Raw genomic sequence first — 25,693 nt, 5'->3', positions numbered from 1 at the left:
CAGCGTCTAAAGGATCTTTTAAATAGAGGTCATCCCTGCTTGCACGTACTTTCAATTGTTTAAAAATTTCCTGTTTCTGCACGTTGCACTCGTCTATTCGGGGGGTGAGCTTACTTTGATCTTGCCGCTTTTGAGGTTTCTTTAATCACCCCAGTAAAGAAATCTGTCAATCATTTGAGAACCGTACCGAGCATGCGCAAAATGGTTTGGCCAACGCGAAACAACATGGCGTCGCGTGTTTAGTTGAATGTAGAAAATGAGTTCGCTGTCTGTTATTACCGCTAGAAATTTTTTTGTTGCGGTTCTAAGACAATCAAGACTGATGGAATGAAGGATTAGTTTTGTTTTAGGTTTAATAGTAGAGCAGTTAATATTTTAAAATGAGCAAGGAGCGAGTGACATGTTTCAGGGCAAGTTTCTGACCTGAGAATTTTCCCAGTCGAGTGTTGTTATCTCATCTTAACGCTGGCAAAAGAAAAGATTTCAATCACGATTCTCCCTTACTTGTATAGGAAATCAGTAGTCGAAGTGTTTCACGACTGCCACTGCTAAGTAGGTTAAACGTTTATAAGCTTTATTAAAGTTTACATTTAATATACAGTACCTGTCTCAAGTTCTGTCTGTACAAAAGCTTACTTTGTGTATGAAACACCAGTTATTTTTTTTTTTTTAATTTTTCTACTGATTGAATGCTTTATGGGAACATTTAATGAATTTATTTCTATAACCGAACATATATTAAGTGCCAAGTTGCTTTCAGTTGAAAATCGAATTTCAAAGCACTTTCCATCATGTCCATACGAGTGTTCAAAATCCAATTGCATGGCACTGGAGAATAAACGTTTGCAAGGGCAATCTTAAAGAGACTGGGATATTTCATTTAGAGTTTTTTCTTTTCGCTTTTGCCGGTGCAAGATTAATCTTAATTCAAAGCAAAGAACTCCAGGCCATTTATTCTTTCAAAAATAATATCATGTACACCGAGCTCTGTAAAGCATCGTTTCTCGAGCTTTGTAAAAGCATCGTTTTTTTTATTTCATTTCATTTATTTATTTACCAATGTACACTTTTCTTTTTTTGTTTGTATCGTATTGGTGTGAGCATAAATAAACTGTGCAATCTGGAATGCCTTGCCTACACACACAGAAACCGTTGATTATGTTTTGGGTAAATACTTTGGTTGAACAGGGTCAGAGGGATCACACGTACTGCAAATTAAGGTGGCCAGCTGTGTCAATGCTTGAATTACTAGAAGCACAAATATAATTTCATAGAGCTACCATGGTTTGTTTTCTCTTCCTGGGTTTATTTCACATCTCCAAATGAGCTACTTGGTGCACCCCATGCCAGTAATAAAAGTATAAAAAAAATGACCGAGTGGTTTGGGCGCTGGTGTTGCAATTCAGAGAAATCTAGGTTCAAGCCCTCTACCCATCAACCAGCTGGTTGTCCTGCTTTGTACCTTTTCGTACTAATTTTCGCGCGTACTTAATTTCGCGAAAATTGGGGAGCCGAATTTCGTGAGTATTTATTTTCGCGATTGCAAGAAAAATTAGAGAAAAAGTGTAATAAATTTCGCGATTTTGTCAGTGTTTTATGGATCAGTCGTCAAAGACTGATCCGTCAAGGAACAACTGGAAATACACAAAGGTCTGGCTCAAGGAGCCTGCAAACGGAATCTTTAGTGACTGTAAAGAGGTTTTATACCAATTTACAAGCCCAAAACAGTAATTAGAGGAAGGGTGCAGTTCCAAGCATTTAAAAGATTTATTGTTTTGATATATAATATGGTATTAATTTTTTGATCTTAAAGCGTGTGATCCGTTTTGTTTGTTTCGTTTCTAGGCGTTTCATACAATTTCCTTTGCGGACAAGGCGGCAACACAAGTTCCGCCTAAACACACACAGACCATTATCAGTCCGAATATGATGTAATAAGAGTTAGTAACCCAGAATGCAAACAGGTACAGCGTCTTGTTACAGTAGTCTGCGCTCTCTGGATCCGTGTAGTTCGGCTCGTAGTTTGTGTAAATCCACACGTTTCCACAGACGAACCAAGCGAAGAGAAACAACTGAACGATTGCCTGTACTGGGTTTACAGTCTTCTCTTCATCGTCGTCCCCGCCACTATAACGTATGCCGCAGGAACAGCAGTTAGCGAAGAGGCCTGCTGCTCCAGCCACGATCAAGTAAAGTGGGATCATGTCTTCAACTGGACACTCGTCTTTATATTTAGCACCTAAAGACAAAACCCAGGGGTTATGAACAAAACAAGTTGAGAAACAAGATTTTTGGTGATTCTATCATGTTTCGTCACGCCACGCACTTCTGTCACGTTTTTTCAACAGCAACTGCTACACTAGAGGACCACTTTTTTCTGAAATTCCAATTTTAAATTTATTATTAATTTTTTTAGGAAGCCTACCCTAGTTTATTATTATTTGGTGTGGTGAAATAAAAAATGAATTGATAAATGACAACTTACCAATTACTATCATTGCTATCTGGAGAGGAATAGTAGCCAGGCATACAATGAATATGGCGGTCACAACTATAAAACAAAATTAAAGAAAGACATGTAAATAGCATGAATGTTTTATTTTCGTGAACTGACTACGAGGAAAAAATAATAATAATGCTTCTAAAACTTACGAGGACATATGCACAAATTTCAAACAAAAATGAAAATTCTTGGCAAGAGCCCTGTTACGGATTTCGCTCATTCTCTTACCATGGGTAGGCCTTTATATGAAATAAATCACAGTATACTTTGTTTGGCTAAATATCGATTTGTTTTCGAGAAAATCGATAATTCTAAAATCCAGCAAAATTGACGCTTTCGGAGCTCAAAATTTATGCCGAGTTTGTTAGCTTCGCGTCGAAAAATAAAGCACTCTGGAAGAAAAATACCTATTTAATATCGAAGAATAACATCAAATTAGTACGTCGAAAGCAATTTCTGCTCTTAAAGTCCTTTTATTTACAAAATATAATTAAGTTTATTCGACACACTTTTGATTTAATTCAAAATAGGTCAAACTTATCGCTTTATTTAAGTATGAGCGAAGCGAAATAAATGGCCGAAAATTTGGTACTAGACAGATAAATGATTGTTCTTTTCGATACTAAAAGGATTTCCTAGGGAAATGATTTAGTGCGATGCTTTCAGATCTCAAAGTTGCTTAAAATTCGTTAATTTAACCGACCGTGACATTGTTGATCTTATCAACATTATGTAAACAATCCACGCAAAGGTTAATTTTCCCCATGTAAACTTCAACTGAGTAAAATAAAAACATAGACTTGCTTACCGTGGTGTTCGCTGATACATTGTAAATCCTATTTTCCTCATTTACGACAAAACCTAAGCCCTCGGCGAAGCTGTTATCCTATTTTCTTGACGCGCCATTTGTAACTGATTTCCACGTCTTGAAGTGACAGTTCTTTTCCATGCATTCTTGAAAACAGTCCAGTCTTAACTGATCAGTGTAAACAGGAATACGAAGTACTTTGCTTTAAATCAACTTAAAGCTTAGCAGCAGTGGTAGATAAATCGATACGACCGGCGAATCTTCGTTTCGAAAACCGCCATTTGAGATTTGTCGGCCCAGTTGTCCTGCGGTATGCAGATAATTAATTCACACTTGAGTAACTTCCGGCACATGAAATCGACAACCACCGTGACCAGAAAGCACCCTGCTTTTTGGTGTATTGGTTGAGGCATTATTTTTATTATTTTAACATAAGCTCTCAATGAAAATTTTTTGGGCTGAACTTGTAATTAAGTTTCACTTCAGTAAGCCACCGTTCGAGAGAGTTGTTAAATGGTTGCATGAAAGCGCTTTTAACTTCCGGGTCGAAAGTTCTTCTGTTGCGTTGCTTCGCTTTGCTGCATATTTTTATCCAGTTCTTACCCTTGTTCAAATTCTTGATTAGGCTAAGGCAAAACAGTTGTAGAGTCAACTCTCCCTTATTGAAGATCTCTATAAGACGGACACCTGGTGTTGGTCCTGTCCTTGCCGTTTTTTCAGTCATTTTTATACTCTAACCAGCTAGGCTACGTTTACACGGGACCGGACCGGAGCCGTTCCGAACTGGACCGGACCGGATCGGCCTCTGTTTACACGGAAGCGTTTGGCACCGATCCATGTGTTTACACAGGACGGTTCTGGAACAGGTCCGGAACGGTTCCATAACTTGACCTGCAAAATAGCAGGTCTAGTTTTGGTTCCGTCCCGCACAGGTTCCAGAACGGCCCCGTGTAAACAGAAGACATATCCTATCCGAAAATCGGACCGAAACGTTCCAGACAGCAGCAGTGGTTGATAAATCGATTCGGCCGGCAAATCTTCTTTTCGAAAACTGCTATTTGAGTTTTGTCGGCCCTGCGGTGTGCAAATAATGTATTTCACATTTGCGTAACTTCCGGCACATGAAATCGACAACCGCCGTGACCAGATAGCACCCTGCGTTTTGGTATAGTATTGGTTGAGGCACCATACTATTGCTATATTAATATAAGCTCTAAATGAAAAACTTTTGGGCTGAACATGTAATTAAGTTTCACTTCAGGTAGCCACCGTTTGTGAAAGTTGCTAAATAGTTGCATGACAGCGCTTTTAACTCCCGGGTCTAAGGTTCTTCTGTTGCGTTGCTTCGCTTTATAGTTTTTTTTTGTTCTTGCCTTTGTCCAAGTTCTTGATTAGGTCAAGGCAAAACAGGTGAAAGCAAAATCTAAGATGTTATCGTTGGATCCGTCTTCCGTGAATGTTAAAAAATATGACCATATATATATATTCTGTTGGGGTCCGGCGTAAACAAGGGAAGGTGCCCCCCGCCAGAGCTTGCGGGGAGAGACAAGCGCCTCGCCGTCAGGGGACCCAAATGTATTAAAAATATCATAGTCATTATATAAATATTTTGTTTTTAAACCTGTTTTCCGGTGTGTTTTTGAGTTGATTTGGAAGCTATTAGGTGAAAAACGGTTTAAGTTTCAAATATTATCCGCAGTCTATTCCTTCGTAAATAAGACGTTTAATTATAATACGACTCAAGTTTCCAAACAACAAGAGAAATAAAGTAATAACTTAATAATCACCATAATTCTCAATTCAATAGGCGAACTTTATTAGGAAGGAGTTGTCGAAGCTGGGGTATTCCCCCAAAACGGCTCTGTGCCGTCCAATGAGGTCGTGGCTTTGGGTTCCCGATCTAGAACGGGATTTTCAATATCAGACGATATCTAGAACGAGATATGGTATTTTGAACACACAAAAGTTCCAAAATATCAGCAGCCAAAACGGGGTGACTTGTTTCTAGAACGCGGTATCTTTTGAATGCAAGTTCTTTCTAACTGAATACCAGAGGCCCTTCCAATTACGCTGGTAAAAAGGGAATGTTGTGCTTCTAACAATGCTTGTTTTTTGTCCGATATAATGCTCAACTGTAATTATGCTCATTTTTTTTTAAATAATGCTACTTTGGTATAAATGCTTTGTTGTACTTTGCAGAAATAAATACAAAAAATGGCATCACGTCAGAAGTCCATAACAAACTTCTGATTACGTGTACTTTTCTTCACCTAGCTTTAATCTAATGAAGTGAAAAGCACCCTTTCCTTTATTTTTACACCAATATACACCTTGGCGTAAACAGTCATAAATGTTCAGCGTTTTATTATAAATTGTTTACCGTGACTGGTATTACAACTGCATATACATGATATATGGTCCCTTTTTCCCCCACCCCTTCCCCACCTTTCATTCCCGTTTTTATTTCGCCCAATCCTCCACAGGAGAAAGAAGGAGAGCTTGTTTACAGGCTAGACTACACAGAATATATATTTTTAACTGACATTCACGGGAGACGGATCCAACGACGCCATCTAAGGTTTTGTGTACAGCCAACTCTCTCTGAAACGGGTACCTTCGGGACCGGCTCCAACTAGATTTAGATTTTTTAGATTAGATTTTTTATTATTTCACACTATTTACAACTCAGTTCGGATTTTAACGTCGTTTCAAATTTTCCACTGAAGAAGGGGCAAGAATTTGAACAAGGGTAAGAACTGGATAAAAAATATGAAACAAAGCGAAGCAACGCAACAGAAGAACTTTCTACCCGGATTTCATGCAACCATTTAACAACTCTCCCGAACGGTGGCTAACTGAAGTGAAACTTTATTGCAAGTTCAGCTTAAAAGTTTTTCACTGAGAGCTTATGTTAAAATGATAAAAATAGTGCCTCGACCAATATTTCGAAAAGGAGGGTGCTATCTAACCTGCGATCAGGTGTTATTTTTCTTGCGGTGGAGGGGTAAGCCTGATCGCAGGTTAGGTGCTATCTGGTCACGGTGGTTGTCGATTTCATGTGCCGGAAGTTACTCAAGTGTGAATTAATTATCTGCATACCGCAGGACAACTGGGCCGACAAATCTCAAATGGCGGTTTTCGAAACGAAGATTCGCCGGTCGTATCGATTTATCTACCACTGCTGCTAAGCTTTAAGTTGATTTAAAGCAAAGTACTTCGTATTCCTGTTTACACTGATCAGTTAAGACTGGACTGTTTTCAAGAATGCATGGAAAAGAACTGTCACTTCAAGACGTGGAAATCAGTTACAAATGGCGCGTCAAGAAAATAGGATAACAGCTTCGCCGAGGGCTTAGGTTTTGTCGTAAATGAGGAAAACAGGATTTACAATGTATCAGCGAACACCACGGTAAGCAAGTCTATGTTTTTATTTTACTCAGTTGAAGTTTACATGGGGAAAATTAACCTTTGCGTGGATTGTTTACATAATGTTGATAAGATCAACAATGTCACGGTCGGTTAAATTAACGAATTTTAAGCAACTTTGAGATCTGAAAGCATCGCACTAAATCATTTCCCTAGGAAATCCTTTTAGTATCGAAAAGAACAATCATTTATCTGTCTAGTACCAAATTTTCGGCCATTTATTTCGCTTCGCTCATACTTAAATAAAGCGATAAGTTTGACCTATTTTGAATTAAATCAAAAGTGTGTCGAATAAACTTAATTATATTTTGTAGATAAAAGGACTTCAAGAGCAGAAATTGCTTTCGACGTACTAATTTGATGTTATTCTTCGATATTAAATAGGTATTTTTCTTCCAGAGTGCTTAATTTTTCGACGCGAAGCTAACAAACTCGGCAAAAATTTTGAGCTCCGAAAGCGTCAATTTTGCTGGATTTTAGAATTATCGATTTTCTCGAAAACAAATCGATATTTAGCCAAACAAAGTATACTGTGATTTATTTCATATTGAGACCTACCCATGGCAAGAGTATGAGCGAAATCCATTTAAGGACTCTTACCGGCATATGTTTGACCGTAGGAAACCTGTGCTCTTACGTGTTACCAGGAAAACGATGGCAGACGCCCCCATGTTGATATGTTGTCGTGAGTCCTTCTCTCTTCTATTTGTGTTTTATTTGGTCAACCTCCTGGCAACGTAAAAGTAACATTATCTATTAACATTAATTTGAGCAGATAAAACGCATCTGTAGCATTTTCAAGTCTGTCTGCAGATTTGAACATCCTCGCAGCTTAAAATTAACAGTTACAAGACTTCGTTTCGTTGGGTATAAAGTTGCTTTTCATCCATGCAAGCTATATGTAGATTTGTAACGGTGAAATTCCCACACCAAGTTTTCCGTTATTTCATTTTCAGACGCCGTTACAGATATAATGTGTACAGATATAACGTAACTGTCAAAATCATGGAGTAAATAAAGTACATTTTATGTTACTATAGTTACAAACAAATTGGCGTTATATGTCTTTTGTTTGTCAACATGGTCACGTTTTGAATGCATATTCCTCATGGCTCAACAAAAACCTCAGCAGGACTTCTTCCGTTATAGCGCAGAAATTGTTAAACTGACTTAACAAATAAATTTACCCAAGAAAAGGTTTACTGGAGTTTAGAAGAGTTCTGACAACTTCTTGCTTATGCTAATGTTGGTTTTCAACTCGCAGAGCGGAAAATGTTTTTATTTCGTTTTCTCAGAACTGAAAGGGTAATATTTTGGTTTCTGGCTGGGCTCTATTGACATAGTAGCTTTCATCTTTTCGAAGGCATTTTGACATTTCTGTGCAAACATAATACACCATTGGGCCTGAAATATCGCTGAAATGATCTAGGTAAGTGTAAGGTAATTCAGGTAATTAAGACGGAATCCATCAGGAAATCGAGTAATATTAATTTTAATTTTTTAATCAAAAGCGAGTAAAAAAATAATTTGAATCGTATTGCGTTATTTTCTACCCTTTTTAAAAGCTAAGATGCAAGTAATTATACGGGATAACTTCAACCACAACCTCTTATCAGAGCCTGAGAAAATTTCAAAGTTCACAAGAATCATGTAAACTGAAGTTAAAATCTCACGTGTAGCTATTTTGTAAAATCGTCTTTCGAGCAATTCATGATCAGTAGACATTCGATGTCTGGTGTTGTAAGAAATGATTCCTTTAGATAAGATATTTGAAACAGTAACACAATAAGATGTAAATATTCTCGAAGTCCTGGCGGATTCTATCTTAATCAAAATTAAAATTTATAACTTAAATCCTTATTAGTTATACGTAAAAAAGGTGCAAAGCTGAAGAATGTAACCTTATTCATTTTCGTGTGCAATCATGTCGTAAACATAGCATTGGAATGTGCATTTGTTTAAGCTTGAAAGAGCTAATAGGGACAACAATGTGTCAATGTTTTTTTCTTGAATTTATAAATTGGATTTGAATTGGTTTGAAAATATGGATCACTATGTTTTAAATCGTACTGGTTTGCTGCTCTGTGAATAGTTTGCCAAAAGTCTTATATCTCCGCGAGTTACTATCAACTTTCAATAATGCTTCACTTAAAACAAACTGAACTTGTCGGACTTGGCTTGCCATTCCTCTGCAATTCGTAGTATTTACACTCTACTACCGATTGTACGGTAAATAATCATTAGCTGTTTTTCTTTAAAATGGTAACTTGGCATGATATATTCTGCGTGACCTTGCGTATGCTGTTAGCTTTCAATTTTCCGATTCAGATTCGCAATTAAAAAGAGTGCTAGTGTCGTATAAGCTGACGCTTACCTGAAAATATGTAAAATCCAAATTTCAAGTTCTGTACGGATAGGAATCAATTCTGAACAAACAAAAAATTGCTTAACTTATATACACCTCTAAAGTTATTTCAGATTGATTAGCTAGAACGTGAGCTATTTTTGGAAATTACACGAAAGTTTTTAAAATCCCTATATATGTTCGTGACATGTCGTTACATGTTCGTTTCATGTTAGAACAAGCTAAATAAATAGGCTTTCTTTGTGCTAACGTTTTCATATGATCATAAGTTAGATTTGCGTGAAAGTGAACATGCAAGTCAAACTATTTTTCTCCAGTGTGAATGGTTTCTCAAGAAGACTCGTTTTGACACAAGGGCGAAAGACAACTCGAAATTGTCTCACCGCTGACACATTTTGTCGATATATGTAATGTTTTGGATTTGTTGTACGGGCAAAACGTGACTCATGAGCTATAGGATAAGTGGAGTTTTTTTCTAAATTAAAAGCCAATATCTTACCACTAAAGTCTTTTTACTACTCTGTTTACTTCTTTGGTTGTTCGATCGCAACACATGGGTATACGTAACCAGGCTTTTATTCAACAGAGAAGACCTGGATGCTAAACTAATTTGCATTTGGTGTTACGGCGAATAATAAAAACACTGGGTAGGAAAAACTTTTGCTGTTGCTAGGAGATTTTGGTTTTTGGCCAATCACTAAACTGGACAAACAATGGGTATTTTTTTTTTAATTTCGTGTTGAGCTCGTAAGATCAACGAGCACTCTCAATCCCCTAGTGAGGTATGAAAAAGGCGACAAACTTGAGCCTTTCCCCACATGGACGAAGAAAGGTTTGGCAACCGGAAATGAATTTTGGTTTATTTTGGAGATGTTCGCAACTCAACGGTGGAAAAAAAATGTAAATTTCGGATAGTTTTGTGGTCGTTGTCGTTATTTTTGAAGGTTTTCGCTATGGAGTAAGCTGGAGTTGTCTTAAATTGCCTAAACAAGCAACGAGTGACTTTTTACCGGTGCAGCATGAACGGGAAAACACAGGCGTTGAACTCTACGCGTGTGTTTGTGTGGTCACAACTTACAAATATGAATATTCAAATCTATTCACTAATTGTTGTTGTGAATATTTAAGCTTCGAAAAATCGGCTTTTACGACTGAGGTTTTGAAATAAAATAAATAAGAAAAATTTCCGCATAGGGTGAGTTAGTTTTTATGCAGTTTTTTTGACGAATTTAAGCTTGTAAGAGCGCTTCTTTGTTTAATTTTTTTCGACTCGTATATATAATGCAATTATTTACATGCGGCGTGCAATTTATTGTCGTCGGAGAATCCACTACTGTTTCTGGAATGTAGCCGATAAAACTTTATTTCCACCACTCACTACTTCTCTCCACATTAGAACGTCAGATTATGACAGTAAAATAAAGAAAAGTAGTAAGAGCGGGCGAGCCCGTATTATTTTAATTTACTTCAAAGGTGATGTAAATAGTTCTTAACTCCAATTCATAGTCGCAAAATTCAACCATTTAATTAAGCAAGACTCCAACAACTTCGGGTAAACCCATGTTCACCTCATCCCACTTCCTGTGTGAATGAATGGTTTCGTTTGTATAACCCCCAGGTGGGTCACCTTTACATTCCTTATAAGGAAAATGGCCACCTTTGGATCTTACGAGCTTCACACGAAAGGAGGGATTATCTTCCTACCCATGGTATTATACACATAGTCCCAAATGCAAATTAGCTTAGTGGTCCACATGTAGGAATACCTACCCCCAAAGGCATGAAATGGTGCTTTTTTTCGGGGAGTGGCCAGGGGCACTCCAAATGCAAATTATTTTAGCATCCAGGTCTTGTCGGTTGAATAAAAGCCTGGTTACCCATGTATTGTGATCGAACAACAAAAGTAGTAAACAGAGTAGTAAAGAAAAGACTTTAGTGGTAAGATATTAGCTTTAAACTTAGAAAAACTCCACTTATCCTATAGCTCATGCGTGACTGCTGGATCCTGATTTCGAAGTCCAGCGAAAATAAGTAACAATAAGGTAGTTTTTCATTCAGCAATGCTTTCCGATGCACAAATGATATATTTTTAATAATTACAAGCTAACCGGTCAGGGGCTCAAATAGCTGGAAATTTCGCTGATAAAATTGCAATAAAAGTTGACAAGAAAAATATTTTGAATTAATTTGGATGTTTCAGTGATTCAGAATGACACTTTGATAGTAGTATTCTGTTGTTGCTTGTTTGTTAATTTACCGGGGAAATTCGTAGTATGAGGGCTGACCAATTTTCTTCGAAGCAATTTAACCGTATGAGTCCCATTTCTTGTCAATTTTTTTTTCTTACGCCAACGCTTTTGAACCTGTTTTTACCCAGTCAATTGTTAAGTCATTTAATGTTCTTGTGGCCGTAGGTCATGTCAGTCTGTCATAGCCTGCGAATATAACTGCCTCTCATCGCTCTTGCTACTACATGCACTTAGTAGCGGGATCGATGAGAGGCGGCTGTATCTGTATGACGTCAGTAGGCTAAGTCTGTCATGACGCAGCGAAAAACGATTACGTCACGGCAAAAATAATTGCACGAAGGAATTTCGAAAACACTTGGGGAACCTGATGCTAGATTTTAAAGGTTATTAAAAAATTGCAATGAGTTGCCCCACGAATTGAAGATTGTATAAAACATTGTTCAGCGCGCTTAGGTACTGTCGGCATTTTGGTACTCAGTATCGAGTATCGTTAGTTATTCGTGCAGTGTGATCTAACTCACCGATATTAGTATAGGTAATCGCATGATTTCGAGTGTAATTTGGGATAAATCAGCAGGAGTAAATTTTTCAAAGGCTAACCAAATTGCACAAGCCCGTAGGGCGAGTGCAATTTGTAGTCTTGACGTGCTCTCAGCCAATGAGCATGCAGAAATTTTTGTATGTATATTATTAAAATGAGAAACGTTCTGTGAAAATACTGGCATTCGTCATGTTTGTTATATTGGACTTTGCGGGCGGTGCGAGTTCACAGCTCCTCAAGGAAGTTGAAAAACTTGTAAATGAAACGACCTTGACAGTGGTCTGGAACCAACTAGAAATAAATGTTCCTGCAGTTTGAAATAACCAATCAGGCATGTAATGGTACAGATCAAATGAACGCTGTTTAGTACTGCCAAGAACATTTCTTGTTATTAATTTCTTGTTATTAATCCTGTACATGTATAGTAAATTTTTGAGACGATATAAATGGCGTTCAATTTTTAGGATTTCGACTTAAAAGTCTAATAAGCTAGTTTGACATTTACGATCGATTTTCTAAGCAACTATTTTTATTGACAAACCCCAGTGAAGAATCATGACTTATAACTAAACATTAGAATTTAAAACATATTTAGAACTATATATATAGTGAAAATAGAAAATCTAAAGATTTTAGGTCTAACCGGAGTCCTTATCAGCTAAACTAGAGTGCTACACTTATACTAATGGAAGAACTATTTAGGATAAACATAGCAATGCAACTCGACACATTTACGTCAGTCGACGAACTGAAAAATCCGAAGTCATGAAATGGACAATCCCCTGTACTTTTTAGAGCTGCTGTTTGTTTTTCAATTTTATTAATAATAATAAAATTTGCAATCTACTATTATTAATAACTTCGGTATTGTTGTCAACTCAAAAGTTTCACTCGATATTGAGTAAGATGCTTCAGCCTTTTGAAGCAAATTGTGACGGAATTAAAGCTCCAAGGAAACAACCATTCAGAGCTATTTAGTAAGACAGCTATTTGCATAGAGTAGTTTTGGAAACAGTTAGACCCAGTAAGGATTATTTAAAAAAGGCAATTGTAAATTTCAGTATAACAAAAGCACTCACCTATTTGGAGTAGTCTGAGATGTGTCCTCGATATTTAACGCAACTGAATTTTAATCAGAGCTCTTCTGAGATGTTGACAGTACAACTCGCTGGCGCAAATGCGTATTATGCGTAGTAAATTGAAATCTAAATATTTATGGACGTATCCAATGGAACTTTGGAATAAAAGTCATTACGGCTCGCACGTACCTTGAAATGTTTAAAATGTTCCTGTTTGAGCACGTTGCACCGGTCCATTAAATTCCCCATTCCTCTAACAAAGGTATTTCCTGTCACGAATTAAGTATATTAATTCCAAACGGCTTTTACGCGCTAACGCAGTCATACTTAAACGAAAACCGCGATATAAGCAAAGATTTAAGAATTGTATATTGCGATGGCTTTTTTCGAAATGTAACGATCGATTGTCAAATGTTTTTCGCTCACAAACAGAGTTCGGATTTATAGTTCACAAGATGTCTGAAGATGTTGCCGGTGATTGGTAACGCTACAATAGAAGACAAGGACTAAGAACTTTGATACCTGTTTTGTTCAAATGTCTGAGATGCACAAAAATACTTTGACGTTAACAGTCAACATAGATTTTTTGTTTCTGTCATGATTTTGGTGTTAACGAAAAATAAATAAATAAAAATTATAATTTGTAGCTTTAGAAACCTGAGCGGAAGTTGAAGTGGACTAGTCGACCGTGACCGTAACGTGACAATACACACGTCACAGCTAATGCCCAGAATGAAGCAGATATTTTTATTATCGTGGCAAAGAACTCTTAGTTAAAAAATCAACCTCGTTCCCAGGGCTTTTCCCTTGGTGATTTGAAACGTGCGGGAAAAGACCCTGGCATCGGCCGGTCACGTGATTATCTTAAATATTCCGCGGAATTCTAATTTATGCAACAGCTGGTAAATCTCGCTAAAACAAAAGTGAATAGAATAAGTTTTCTCTGCGTTTTCTGTAAAAAAAAAAATGGAGCAGTCAACTCCCAAAAATACACGCTCGGAATTCACTTTGCCGGCTCTGTGATGGTGAGTACGAAAGCCATCATTTTGCTTCGGGTTTTTGCCATTGATGACATCGAAGCGCTTGGCAACCCTTGACGGGTCCGAGATGCATGGAAAAACCTCCGCCAAGCAGCTAATGTTTGGAGAAAATCCGGCACGTTACGATGAAAGCGATCTTAAAAAAAACAATGGAAAAGGATTCTTCGTCCTATTGAACTGAGCTCCTAACGATATAAACCAAATCACTGGAGCAAATCTGGACAGTCTAGAGGTCACAGGTCTGCCGGCGTATACACAGTTTCCTGTTTGACACCTCTAGCTCATGTTTCGCTACACGGATTGTTTTGGCTCTTTTCTATTTGCAAGATATTCTATAAGCTCTCAAAATGGTCGCTCTGGAAGGACAGGATCTGAAATATTCCGTGATAATGTTGATTACTTGCATTGTGATGCCGGGTTCGGCTGTTTAATTTCATGTAATACCGTTGCAAGATGTATTGTATCTTATTATTCAACAGATGCGCGCGCTGCCCATATATGGTCAAAATGTTAACGATATCTGTCATCCGTACATAACAGATATCCTGCGATATTCGTAGGTTGTGAAGATTCGTCCGAAATCTTGCAAAGTGCTGCATAATAACAGTTTTTCTATGTGCAAAATGTGTTTCGTTGACAATTTGTTGAATAATAAAACAATTATCCTGCTCAATCTTGCGGAATATCGTCTGATTTTAGCCGACTCGGCCTACGGCCTCGTCGGCTAAGTATCAGGCGATATTCCGCGCGATTTCGCAGGATAATTGTTAAATATCACGGATGACATTATCTTTGTCCGGCTTTTTCAGAGCTTTACTTCGAGAAAGCTAAATGTTTATTTTATAGAGAGACATTCTGTGTAGTAAAGGTTATGCTTCTTGTATTAATTTGATCGAGCGTTTTGTCTATTGAGCTCGATGCTCCCTTGTTCGCTAGGTTACGTTGTGGCACCGCATGATTTCAATGCAGATTTGAAATCTCACACGCGCAAGTTGAATATGTTGACTGTTTTTCGTGTTTTATATGCCATTATATATAAAAAAAAAAAAAATCCTCTTAAAGTGGCTTTAAGCGAAACAGAGGACATTTGCGGTGGTTTAGAGCCATTCCAAGCTGACTGAGCAAACCGAAAACAGATAATTCATGCGTTGCCTTGGTTCAATTGATGCTATCTAAAATTTATGACACCCAAGATTTTCGGGTGTCTGAAGCTCACGTGACTGGCCGATGCCAGGGTCTTTTCCCGCCCGTTCCAAATCACCAAGGGAAAAGCCCTGGGAACGAGGTTGTTAAAAAAATGCAACATTCTCTGAGGAAAAGTGAAATCTCTGCATATTAGAAGCTTTGCCATGCCGTGAGATGATGGAGCACTGGAAATAATGTCAAATAATGTGACTAACGTGTCAAAATTCACGATTGTTCTTAAACTAATCGATGCATAAGAAAATTATGATGCATACGTGTAGTGTCGGGCGTGCGTGGATTCTTAAGAAAGTGTGTTCAGAGCCAATAACCAATAGAAATTACAGCATTCTTACATATTCTTGCTTGTAAATATCGACTGGTCTTTGGCTGGCCGAAACACTTCAAAAACGTCGGCAATTAAATTATGATTCCCTTTAGTGTATCCGTAGCCTTGCTTTTAAACATTTTTGTCCTATTCTTATTTCTTATATTTTATTCCTATTCTCTGAAATACTATTAAGAATACCTGATAAATAATACTGCTGAATTGTTTTCACTGAGAATGGTTGCACCAAGAATTTTTGGATCTTTCTCTTGCACAAAGTGGTTTTGACATTTCCATCCAAATTACAGTGCCAGGTACATCCATAAGTAAAGAAAGAACTAAAAACAACTCGAACAAAATGTTCCCCTGCTCTGCTCCTCTCTATTTGCCTCTTAGAGCAGAGTTACCGCGTGCAGTGTCTTTGCAGACTGCGCAGAGTACCACCCTCACCGGTCCAACCGCACGAGGGAGCTCCGACAGGGCTCGTTATGCGAAAGCCTTCACTGAAAGGTGGAAACCTCTTTCTACCTCATGGTAATGAGGTATTATCAAAGGCTCTTCGAGCAACCTCATGGTAATTCGATGAAGTGCCGATCGACCTTCGCATTTTTTTCCAAAGAAATAAGCGTCCAATAATGTAACGCAATTTCACTTTATTACTAGCGTTCAATACTAACGTGACAAGAGATGACGTGACACGAAACAAAAACGTGCTGTGGATGTCGTGTTAACTAAAACACGTCACACGGCAAGCGCAATAATATTTTTTATAATTTAAGCGTAACTGCATGTAGCTTATAGCTGCCATCAGTAATGTCACAATCTCACTTCATTTGCCTTGGAATGTTTTCTTACGCAACGGGTCATGTTCTGAGGCTTCGTTGAGCGAATTCTATTCTCTTTTATCACCATAAGTGTAACTGATCCTCTTTCGATTTGTTTTGTAAAAATTCAACCTTGTGAAAGAGAGAGACCCTGGAAACGAGGTTGGAGAATAATTTGTTTTTGATTACCATGTGCTGAATGGCGCTTTAAAGAACCTTTCTGTCAGCACGTTTACCGTTAAATGCATAAATTAATTACGGTTTAATATCAGAATGGAGTGATCTAGTGAGTGAGTGATCTAGTGAGTGAGTGATCCACTCACTCACTAGATCACTCGAGAATGATTACTACACCTCATTACCATTCGGTAATAAAAACCACCTTTGATAATTTCGGCCCGACACGCCATTTTGAAAATGTTCATCTCTGCACTCAAGCAAACATTTGGCCTCTATCCCACCCCCCAGATATTTGAACAGAACACAAGGGCGGGGAGGCAGGGGAAATTCCGTGACATAGGACCTTTCTGTCAACACGTTTACTGTTTAATGCATGAATTTATTGCGGTTTGATATCGGAATGGAGTGAGCAAGTGAGTGAGTGAGCCAGTGAGGGAAATAAATAGTCATTTTTAATACCTCATTACCATGAGGTAAAAATGACTCGATTTCACTCACTCGCTCACTCCATTCAGATATTTAACAATTAATTTATGCATTAAATGGTAAACGCGCTGACAGGAAGGTTCTTTAAACACATTTAGCACATGTCAGTAAGAAACAAATTATACTCGAACCTCATTCCCAGGGTCTCTCTTTTCCAGGGAACGAGGTTGATTATTTACAAAATAAATTTCCTAAATGCGGAAGAGAATCAAAGGTTACTCTTCATTCTGGTGGTAAAAAAAGAATAGAAGCCTCAGAGCACAAACTATCAATGACCCATTCAGGCAAGAAAACATTCAAAGGCAAATTGAGTGAGATTGTGAATTTCCCTCATCATTTCCCTCATGAGCAATTCCGCTGAACAGTGTCAACAAAGGGCAAATCATTTAAAATAAGTTATATAAAGCTATTAAATATGACTCAATGTTTTTCTTCTTACATTTTTCACATTTTTCGAGTTTTTCTTTCATCGAGTAACGTATTATGTAATCTATTTTTAAGGAAAGATTGTGTGATGTCTCACGATTGGGACTTTACCGACTAAAACTTTTGATGCGGATGTAGATGTAGATCAGTAATTACAAAAAAAATTCAATGAATTATTTTGACTTCCGTTCGAAAAGCAAATACAAGTCGCACGTACGGTTATCGTACGAATAGCTACTGCGTTATTTTTACCATCTAAATACACCTTTATGTTTCCCTTATGTTTCAGTAAAGAAGACATTGAAGTCTTGAAAGTGTTGAACAGAAGCGATCGTTTTACGTTTGAGTCGTTTTAGACGAATCGCTTGGCGAGAACGTTCGTGCGGTGACCTCAAATGCGGCTTTCATCACCCTTGAGGGAAAAGATGGAACGTTTTATAGTTTTGAACACGGATTTTCAGCCCAAAAGTTTTCAACAGCCTCAACAGACGACTAGGTATAGTATTTAAGTAGTGCATGCTTGTTGCAAGAAAAAAAATAGCACACAAGATAAACGATATTTATTTTTAGTACTTTGTACCACGTTTTAAAAACAGCTTGTCTGTATGATTGACGTTTCATCCGTTTTGCCTTTTTCGTTTCTAGGCGTTTCATACATTATCTTTTGCGAACACGGCGGCAGCGCAAGTTCCGCCAAAACACACACAGACCATCACCAGTCCAAATATGATGTAATAAGAGTTAGTAACCCAGAAAGCAAACAGGTAAAGCGTCTTGTTACAGTAGTCTGCGCTCTCTGGGTCGGTGTAGTTAGGCTCGTAGTTTGTGTAAATCCACACGTTTCCACAAACGAACCAAGCGAAGAGAAACAGTTGTACGATTGACTGTACTGGGTTAACAGTCCCCTCGTCATCGTCTCCCCGGTTATATCGTATGCCGCAGGAACAGCAGTTGCCGAAGAGGCCAGCTGCTCCAGCCACGATCAAGTAAAGCGGGATCATGTCTTCAACTGGACACTCATCTTTATACTTAGCACCTAAAGACACAAACCCGTGAGTCATGAACAAAACACTGAAGTTGAGAAATAGGATTTTTGGTTAATCTATCATGTTTCGTCACGTCATGCAACTTCTGTCACGCTTTGTCGCGCGTTTCAGTCAGTTCTGTATCACTTTGTCACGCGATTTTAATCGATTCTGTCGTGCTTCCTCAGGCTCTTTTTTTCTCAAGTAATTCTACTATGCTTTGCCACGCTGTTTCAGGTGTTTCAAATTCTGTCACGCTTGCTCGTGTTATTTTTGGGGTATCCTGTCATTCAAGATTGTCACTCTATTTCAAGGCTAGTCGGCCATGCTACATGAAGTTCATGCCAAGTCACGCTATTTAAGGCAATTTAAGTAATGTCACGCCAGCTCACACTCGTGTGATTGTTCCCTAAATTTCTCTTTGTCCTTTGTATAACTAAGATGTCACCACTGATTAGATTATTTACTTTACATTGAGCAGCTCTCGAGACTCAGAGAACAACATATTAAACAAAAGGAACAGTGACTCTTGCTTCAAAAACAACAGCAACCGCTACACTAGTCCAGTTTCTGAACTCTCCCTTCCGCGCACCCTTTATAGGGGTTGAACCCAGGCGCGCGAAGAGAGAGTCCAGAATAACTTGCATATGCATGCTCAGAACGAACCAAACAGAAGCGAGGAGTGTGGCGTCACTTGCTTGAGACGCGCGCGCTAGGTTAAAAATGCTCGCTCAAATGACGAATTCAACTACGCGACCAAGCTCGCGAATAAAAGCAAGAAAAAAATGTGCTAAATTGCATCCAAAACCAATTCAATAAACAGCTACAAAATACTAGGGAAAGCTGACGGATAGCGATTTGTGTTTTGGCCGTTAGCTTTTAATAAACACTGACTGGAAAGCTTGGCTTTTTAAATTTACTCCGGTGATCCTGCTTTAGTACATGGTCGCGTAGTTGAATTTGTCATCTGTGCGCGCGCGTTTTCAAAAGTGCTGCCAAATATGGTTTTTCCCCCAATTTAGGGGGAAAAACTGGCGCATGCGCATGCAAGTTATCCTGGACTCTCTCTTCACGCGCCTGGGTTCAACCCTACTTCGTCCCCAGGCGCCGATTGGCCGGACGTTAAGGCGGGAAAACAGGGAGCGCGGGGGTTGATGGTTAGGGAGCAAGCCGCGGACGCCTGGCAGATCTTCATTCAATATGGCGGACCAAAATGTCATCAACCCTGAAAAGTGTATTATAAACAGCGAAAGAGCCGTCTATTTAGCATTTTTACAGCACAGAGTGCCTTGGGCACATCTTTTATGAAACATATTTTTATTAAGAAGACTTGACCGCCATTTTCGCACGCTTCATCACGTCCCAGCTCAGCTTGAGAATAGGCAGGAAGAGCAGAAGAGCCACTCTGTGCAGATAAAAAAGCTTAAATCCTTTACGGCAAAAAGACGTTAAAATGTCTAATGACATTTTCCGATCTCCAAGACAGACAGGTACTCAATCCCGTTTATCGAAGTTGTCTTGTTAATCCGAGTGTAAATGACAAGAAAATCAGTTATCCTTTCCAGCCTTTCCATTATTGTTTCGTGTAGAATTTTTTCGTAGAACCTGAGAGTTAGTTGCCTTTTAGTTATTCAATGGACGCTCATTTAAAAACTCCTCAGCCAGAGGCGACAGAGACAATGCAACAACAGTATGAATCCATCGATACAATTCTTCTGTCTTTGGGATGTCATTTCTACTATCTCTGGTTTACTTCAATAAAATGTAAATTATCTGCTTATCAGTAGTCAAGCACAGCCTTCTATAGTTGTTTTTTTTTTAATTGAAAATAAAAATTAAAAATGTTTGATATCATAACTGTAATTTTTTCAATGCAGATTTTTTATTGATTGCCAGTAGGTGCTTTTTTCCATTAAACCACAATTTTTTAAGGATAAATGCACAAAATTTTTTGTCAAGCATTGTGGCAGTGAGTCTGCCATTTATGTTGTGAATGCAACTGAGACAACCAGATTGTTTGGAATGTGCCTATGCCATGTCATGCAGGCTTTTAATTTGGGGGGCAGGTGATGATATTATCATCAGGTGCAGAGAGCATTTCTGTCGAATGTGACACTGTTTTCATGAAGTTTTGAAAATGGTTCATGTGGACATTTACATTATTAATAAACATACATAAGAACATGTTTTTGGTTAAATGGTCCAAGGCCCACCATCATTCTATTCTAAATAACTCTGGTTTTAAACCCCTCTGAATTATTTATCACTCTCCTGTACATTTATTTGAAAAAATGAAAAATGTTCACTTTGTGCTTGCAAATTTGGTGTCTAAAGGCCTTTGTTATGCTCCCACTAACTTGATATTAACTAATTATTGTGATTGATATGGTGAATAATTCTTCGAAAGAAGCTGTGGTGAACTGTACATAGAGAGTTGGAGAGGGTAGTACATCACTTTCGAAAATCAATCAAGTTAATTTTCAGGAGAAGGCTAATTGTTATGTTTAGAATATAATCAGATGAAGGGCACCACCAAGAAATTGTCGTACAAACAGTAATCCTCAGATTATCCCATGCACAACTTATTTGAATTCACATTTGGGTTAAGGCCATGCAGGTAAAACCCTCCTGGCTAGGAAACGTTTGTAAATTGAAGGGAACTGTCTGAATGGTTTTGCAAAATCGGTACTACTAAAAAATATTTTCAATAACAATTTATTAAAAACATTTGACAATTAAATGTATCTCAAATGCAAAAAGTATTGTTTTCCCTTTAGATGACTGTTGTCATGGGTATAAAGCAGCAGGGTAGGCAAAGCATACAACATTTAAAATGTTTTAATTGTATTTCAAGACTGCTAGAGGCAGTGGGCTTTTAGCAAACTGAGGAAAGAGTGGCAACTCCAGGTTTGTAGAGGTATGGTGATTGCTTCTTCAAATACAAATGTTGCACATTATTTTAATTTTGATGAAACTGCATGGCATCTCAATTTATTTTCCTACACTATCTCAGCCATACACTCTTGGGCTCGCAAAAATTATTTAAGTTTTGTTGTCCATAACACCACTGTTTTGTTACCTTTAGGAAAAAAGATTTGCCACACATTCTCTAAAAGCACCTACTAAGAAACACTCCCTATAACATTAGAACTAGAAAAAATTATTTTGTTATTTTTGTTACAAGTTTGTCAAAGTCTTATCCTGCATAAATCCTCTACAAGAGTGACCAAATCCTTATTTCTCCTTGCAGTATCAATGCATTATCAAGCAATACAGTGATGAGAAACACACGAATTAATCAGCGGGGAGTAATTTCGATATAAACACTTGAATCAGTAAAAAGAATTTTGAGTAGGATCTGCCTCCTCTGGTCACTAACACATTAAGTGCTGAAATTAACAGAACTACGCAAAGACGGTTGAAAGTTCAAGAAATGCAAGGACGCTAAGCACTACTCAGAAACGAAACAAATCTCTGGCATCCATTGAAGCGAAACTTACCGTCAGTTCGCAGCTTATAAAGAAATTTAATTTTCTAACGACGGCAGAGATTCTTTACTCTCCGCCATTGCACGATCTTCTCGCAATCAAAGTGGGATTTTCTTTGTTCAATCTTCTGCTCAGATTTCATGCCATTTCTCCGGATAAATCGCTGATTTTGAGCTAGATTTCCCGCCAACATTAGATTAAAGCGAAGGGACCCTAGGCTCGATTTCCAGCCGCTTTTTAAAAAGACCGGACCCGAGAATACGGCGGAAATCGAGCCTAGGGGACCCCCGCTTCGCTGGCTAAAACCAGCCTCAGTGAACGCTGATCGAAAAAAATCGGCTCGATAGAGCAACGAAAACGATCCGAAAGGCCGCCAAAATCCCCATGTTGACAATACTAACTTCCACGTAGCTTCCAGTGTCGACTTCTTGACATATAAACTTGACAAAAGCGCTAAAATGCCTTTTGACGAGAAACCGAACACTTTTGCCAAGAAACTGAACAGGATCTGCCAGGCGTCCGCTTTCCCGTCCGCATCAGGCCCAGAACGCCAAGCGAACAGTGCACGTCAGTCCCACAACGCCAAGCGAACCGTGCACGACCAAGGACAAGGACGCCTGGGGACGAGGCAGGGTTCAACCCCTATAAAGGCGCGCGGAAGGGAGAGTTCAGGGACTAGACTACCGCTACACTAGAGGACCAGTACAATTACAAGCTGACTAGGAATTCAGAGATTGGTGTATATCGGATCACTTTTTAATCAAAAATTTTAACTTTGTTATCTAACATTTTTAGGAAGTCTACCCTTATTATTTCATGTGGTGAAATAAAAAAATAACCGGCACGCATACATGCATGCACAGGCGATGACGCTTTACAATGATCCCCGAAATTGCATTTTTCTTATTCATTTTAATTTTTATTTGCCTTGACTACAAAACGAACCTCCAATACATTACAAACCTACAGTATGATAAGATAAAAACATTAAATCATTATGAACTTCGTCATTTAGCAACAGAAAGGCCCAGGATTGATTTCCACACCTAGTCGATACTGAAGATTGTGTGACATTTCCGTATTGAAATGGTCTGAAATGTAATGAAGTCAACACCGCTTACTAGAATCACTTACATGAATTTATGCAACTCTAGCTTATCAAACAAAACATTTTAGATCAGCTAAATCAGCAATAGGGTAGAAGTTCTTTCTGAACTCTGGCTTCTCGTACAAATAGGAATACTGATACCGTCACTGTGTTATTTTTAATGGCTTGAGATAAATACCCGAATAAATATTATCAAAAGCAGTAAAAGGAAGATGGCGAGTCGCGAAGGGAAAAGAAAAGAAAATTAACTTAAAGTTAAATATTATCGACAACAATGCACGTCAAAGCAAACAATGATTTCAGATAGCTCACCTTTGCAATCTAATCAAGATACTGCTGCCATCGGTCTCCCTTTTGGAAAGGTTTCAAAAGTTATGCGTGACACTAACCGGCCTTCACTCGTCAAATTCAACATCAGTCAACTTAGTCTGCCATCACGTATGCCGACTTCGAATACACGTACAACGGTAAAAAAGTTCTTTAAGCGAGCTGACAATTATCCAGTACATCATTCTCCCATGACCCCAAAACTCCGTTTAACTGTACGTTAGAAATCAAACGCGTTTTGCCGATGGATGCTCTTAAAGTTGATTCATACTCATTGGCAATCAAAGATGGCGTACTGAAACCGAGTAAACAACAAAGTTCCTAGTTCCCAGTGCTACTCGGTTGGAGTAATCTCTCACGCACACCTCACACGGCCGTCCACCGGGCGATAACATATAGGCGTCACCGCTTAAAAATGAATTGATAAATGACAACTTAAGCGTAAAATGCTGAAATTGCAGTCAGGGATAGCCATAACAACTTACCGATTACTATCATTGCTATCTGGAGAGGAATAGTAGCCAGGCATACAATGAATATGGCAGTCACAACTATATAAATAAAATAAAATAAAATCATTTATATAGCATGAATGTTTCATTTTCATGGCTTTAAGCTGACTACGAGAAAAACTAATGCTTCTGTAACTTACGTGTTACCAGGAAAACGAAGGCAGACGCTCTTAAGGCTTCCATGTTGATTTGTTGCTGTCAATCCTCCTCTCTTCTATTTTTGCTTTATCTGGTCAACCTCCTGCTAACGCAAAAGTAACATTTCTTATTAACATTTGAGCAGATAAAACGCTTCTAGCGTTTTCAATGTCGTGAATAAACCGTTCGTTCTGCAGACTTGAACATCCCCGCTGCTTGAAACAGCAAGAGGACTTCGTTTTCTGTTTTTATAAGTTGTTTTTCGTACAGGCAAGCTACATGCAGATTTGTAACGGTGAAACTCCCACACCAACGCTTAATTAAGCTTTTGAGCCTGTTTTTTTCCCAGTCAATTGTCAAGTCATCCATGTTCTTGTGAGCGTGATGAATGGCTACAATCTTTGACAAAAGTGTTGACACATTATCATTTTAGGCCCTATTTTATTGTAATTTGGTCTAATTTCAGCCCCACTTTTCAAACCCCCTCCCCCTATCAATTTTGGTAGTTTGTTTTGGGGGACCCTTGCTACGGCCATACAACATTGGATGGAGGGAGAGGGGTATTTAGCAGAGTGTGATGAAATTTAAAAGGTGGTAATTAATTTGCCATAAAAACTACAAAGCGATGTGTCAATGTGTCGACTACTTTTGTCTAAGATTGTCGGTCATGTCAGTCTTTCATGACGCTGCGAAAAAAAGTTAACGTCGAGGCAAAAATTATTACACAAAGGAATTTCAAAAACACTTGGGGAACATGACGCTGGATTTTTAAGGTAATTAAAACACTGGGATTCGTCATGTTTGTTATATTGGACTTTTTGCCGTGCGTGGTTACAGCTCTTCAAGGAAGTCGTAAAAATAGATAAAAGGACCTTAACAGTGGTATGAAAGCCAAATGACAATATTTGCATGCCGTTTGAAAAAACCATCAGGCATGTAATTTCGATTAATTACGAATATTACTTGTACGTTATTAGAAAAGTATTTTTCTATGTATTTACAGGAAGAAGCAAAATCAGGTGTAGTTCGATTGGAATCTTGTCACTTTGATATTCTTTCTATAGTTCTTGATATCCTGATTGGTACGGATCACATGATGATCAAAGGCTTAGTGATGAGAACGCTTTCAATCTCGCGTCGAACTAAAAACTCCCAAGCCATGAAATTGACAATCCCATGTACTTTATGAGCTTTATTTTTAGTAATGTAATTTGCAATCTTTTCTAAACTCCGGCATTCTAGTCAATTCGAAATGTTTCACTCGTTATTAGGTAAAATGCGTTTTGACAGGTTTGTAGCCCTAAGGAAACTAGGAAGATAGCTATTTGTATTGACTAGTTTTGCCAACTGGTATTTCAAAGAAAAGGAACTGTGAATTTATAGCGAAAGCACTAACCTGAATGGAGTATTTTGAGATGTGTCCTCGATATTTAACGCAAAAGGAATTTTAACCAGAGCTCTTCTTTTGAGATGTTGACAGTACAACTCGCTGGCGCAAGTGATTATCCTGTCTAGTAAATTGAAATCTAGAGAAATATGGTATTAATGGAACTTTTAAATTAAAGTCATTACGAGTCTCACATACATTGAAATGTTTAAAAAATTCCTGTTTCAGCGCGTTTTAGACTTAAGACTGGTCCATTAAATTTCCCATTACC

The 25,693-nt window shown here is 38.2% G+C and overlaps 2 protein-coding genes across 5 annotated transcripts; both read right to left on the bottom strand.

Moving 5' to 3' along the window:
• Nucleotides 1-1,807: 1,807 nt before the first annotated feature.
• Nucleotides 1,808-25,567, bottom strand: LOC144634707 (transmembrane protein 272-like). 4 transcript variants are annotated; one of them, XM_078493742.1, is made up of 4 exons: nucleotides 25,432-25,567; nucleotides 7,375-7,466; nucleotides 2,486-2,551; nucleotides 1,808-2,239 (listed from the first exon to the last, which is right to left on the bottom strand). In XM_078493742.1, exons 2-4 carry the CDS (start codon nucleotides 7,406-7,408, stop codon nucleotides 1,851-1,853), a joined length of 489 nt encoding a protein of 162 aa, XP_078349868.1. In that variant the 5' UTR covers nucleotides 7,409-7,466; nucleotides 25,432-25,567; the 3' UTR covers nucleotides 1,808-1,850. The 4 variants fall into 4 exon arrangements, with proteins under 4 accessions (XP_078349868.1, XP_078349870.1, XP_078349867.1 ...); XM_078493744.1 differs by lacking the exon at nucleotides 25,432-25,567 and adding an exon at nucleotides 13,161-13,183; XM_078493741.1 differs by lacking the exon at nucleotides 25,432-25,567 and adding an exon at nucleotides 12,972-13,131.
• LOC144634706 (transmembrane protein 272-like) lies at nucleotides 17,983-24,314 on the bottom strand. The gene is made up of 3 exons (XM_078493740.1): nucleotides 24,038-24,314; nucleotides 23,871-23,936; nucleotides 17,983-18,473 (listed from the first exon to the last, which is right to left on the bottom strand). The coding sequence occupies exons 1-3, from the start codon at nucleotides 24,078-24,080 to the stop codon at nucleotides 18,088-18,090; spliced, it is 495 nt and encodes a 164-aa protein (XP_078349866.1). The 5' UTR covers nucleotides 24,081-24,314; the 3' UTR covers nucleotides 17,983-18,087.
• Nucleotides 25,568-25,693: the final 126 nt, after the last annotated feature.

This window comes from Oculina patagonica, chromosome 13 (genome assembly GCF_052425735.1).
Source record: "Oculina patagonica isolate OP01 chromosome 13, crgOcupat, whole genome shotgun sequence".
Lineage (NCBI taxonomy): Eukaryota > Metazoa > Cnidaria > Anthozoa > Scleractinia > Oculinidae > Oculina > Oculina patagonica.
The sequence above is the reverse complement of the archived record's forward strand: the minus strand, read 5'-3'. Positions and strand labels throughout refer to the sequence as shown.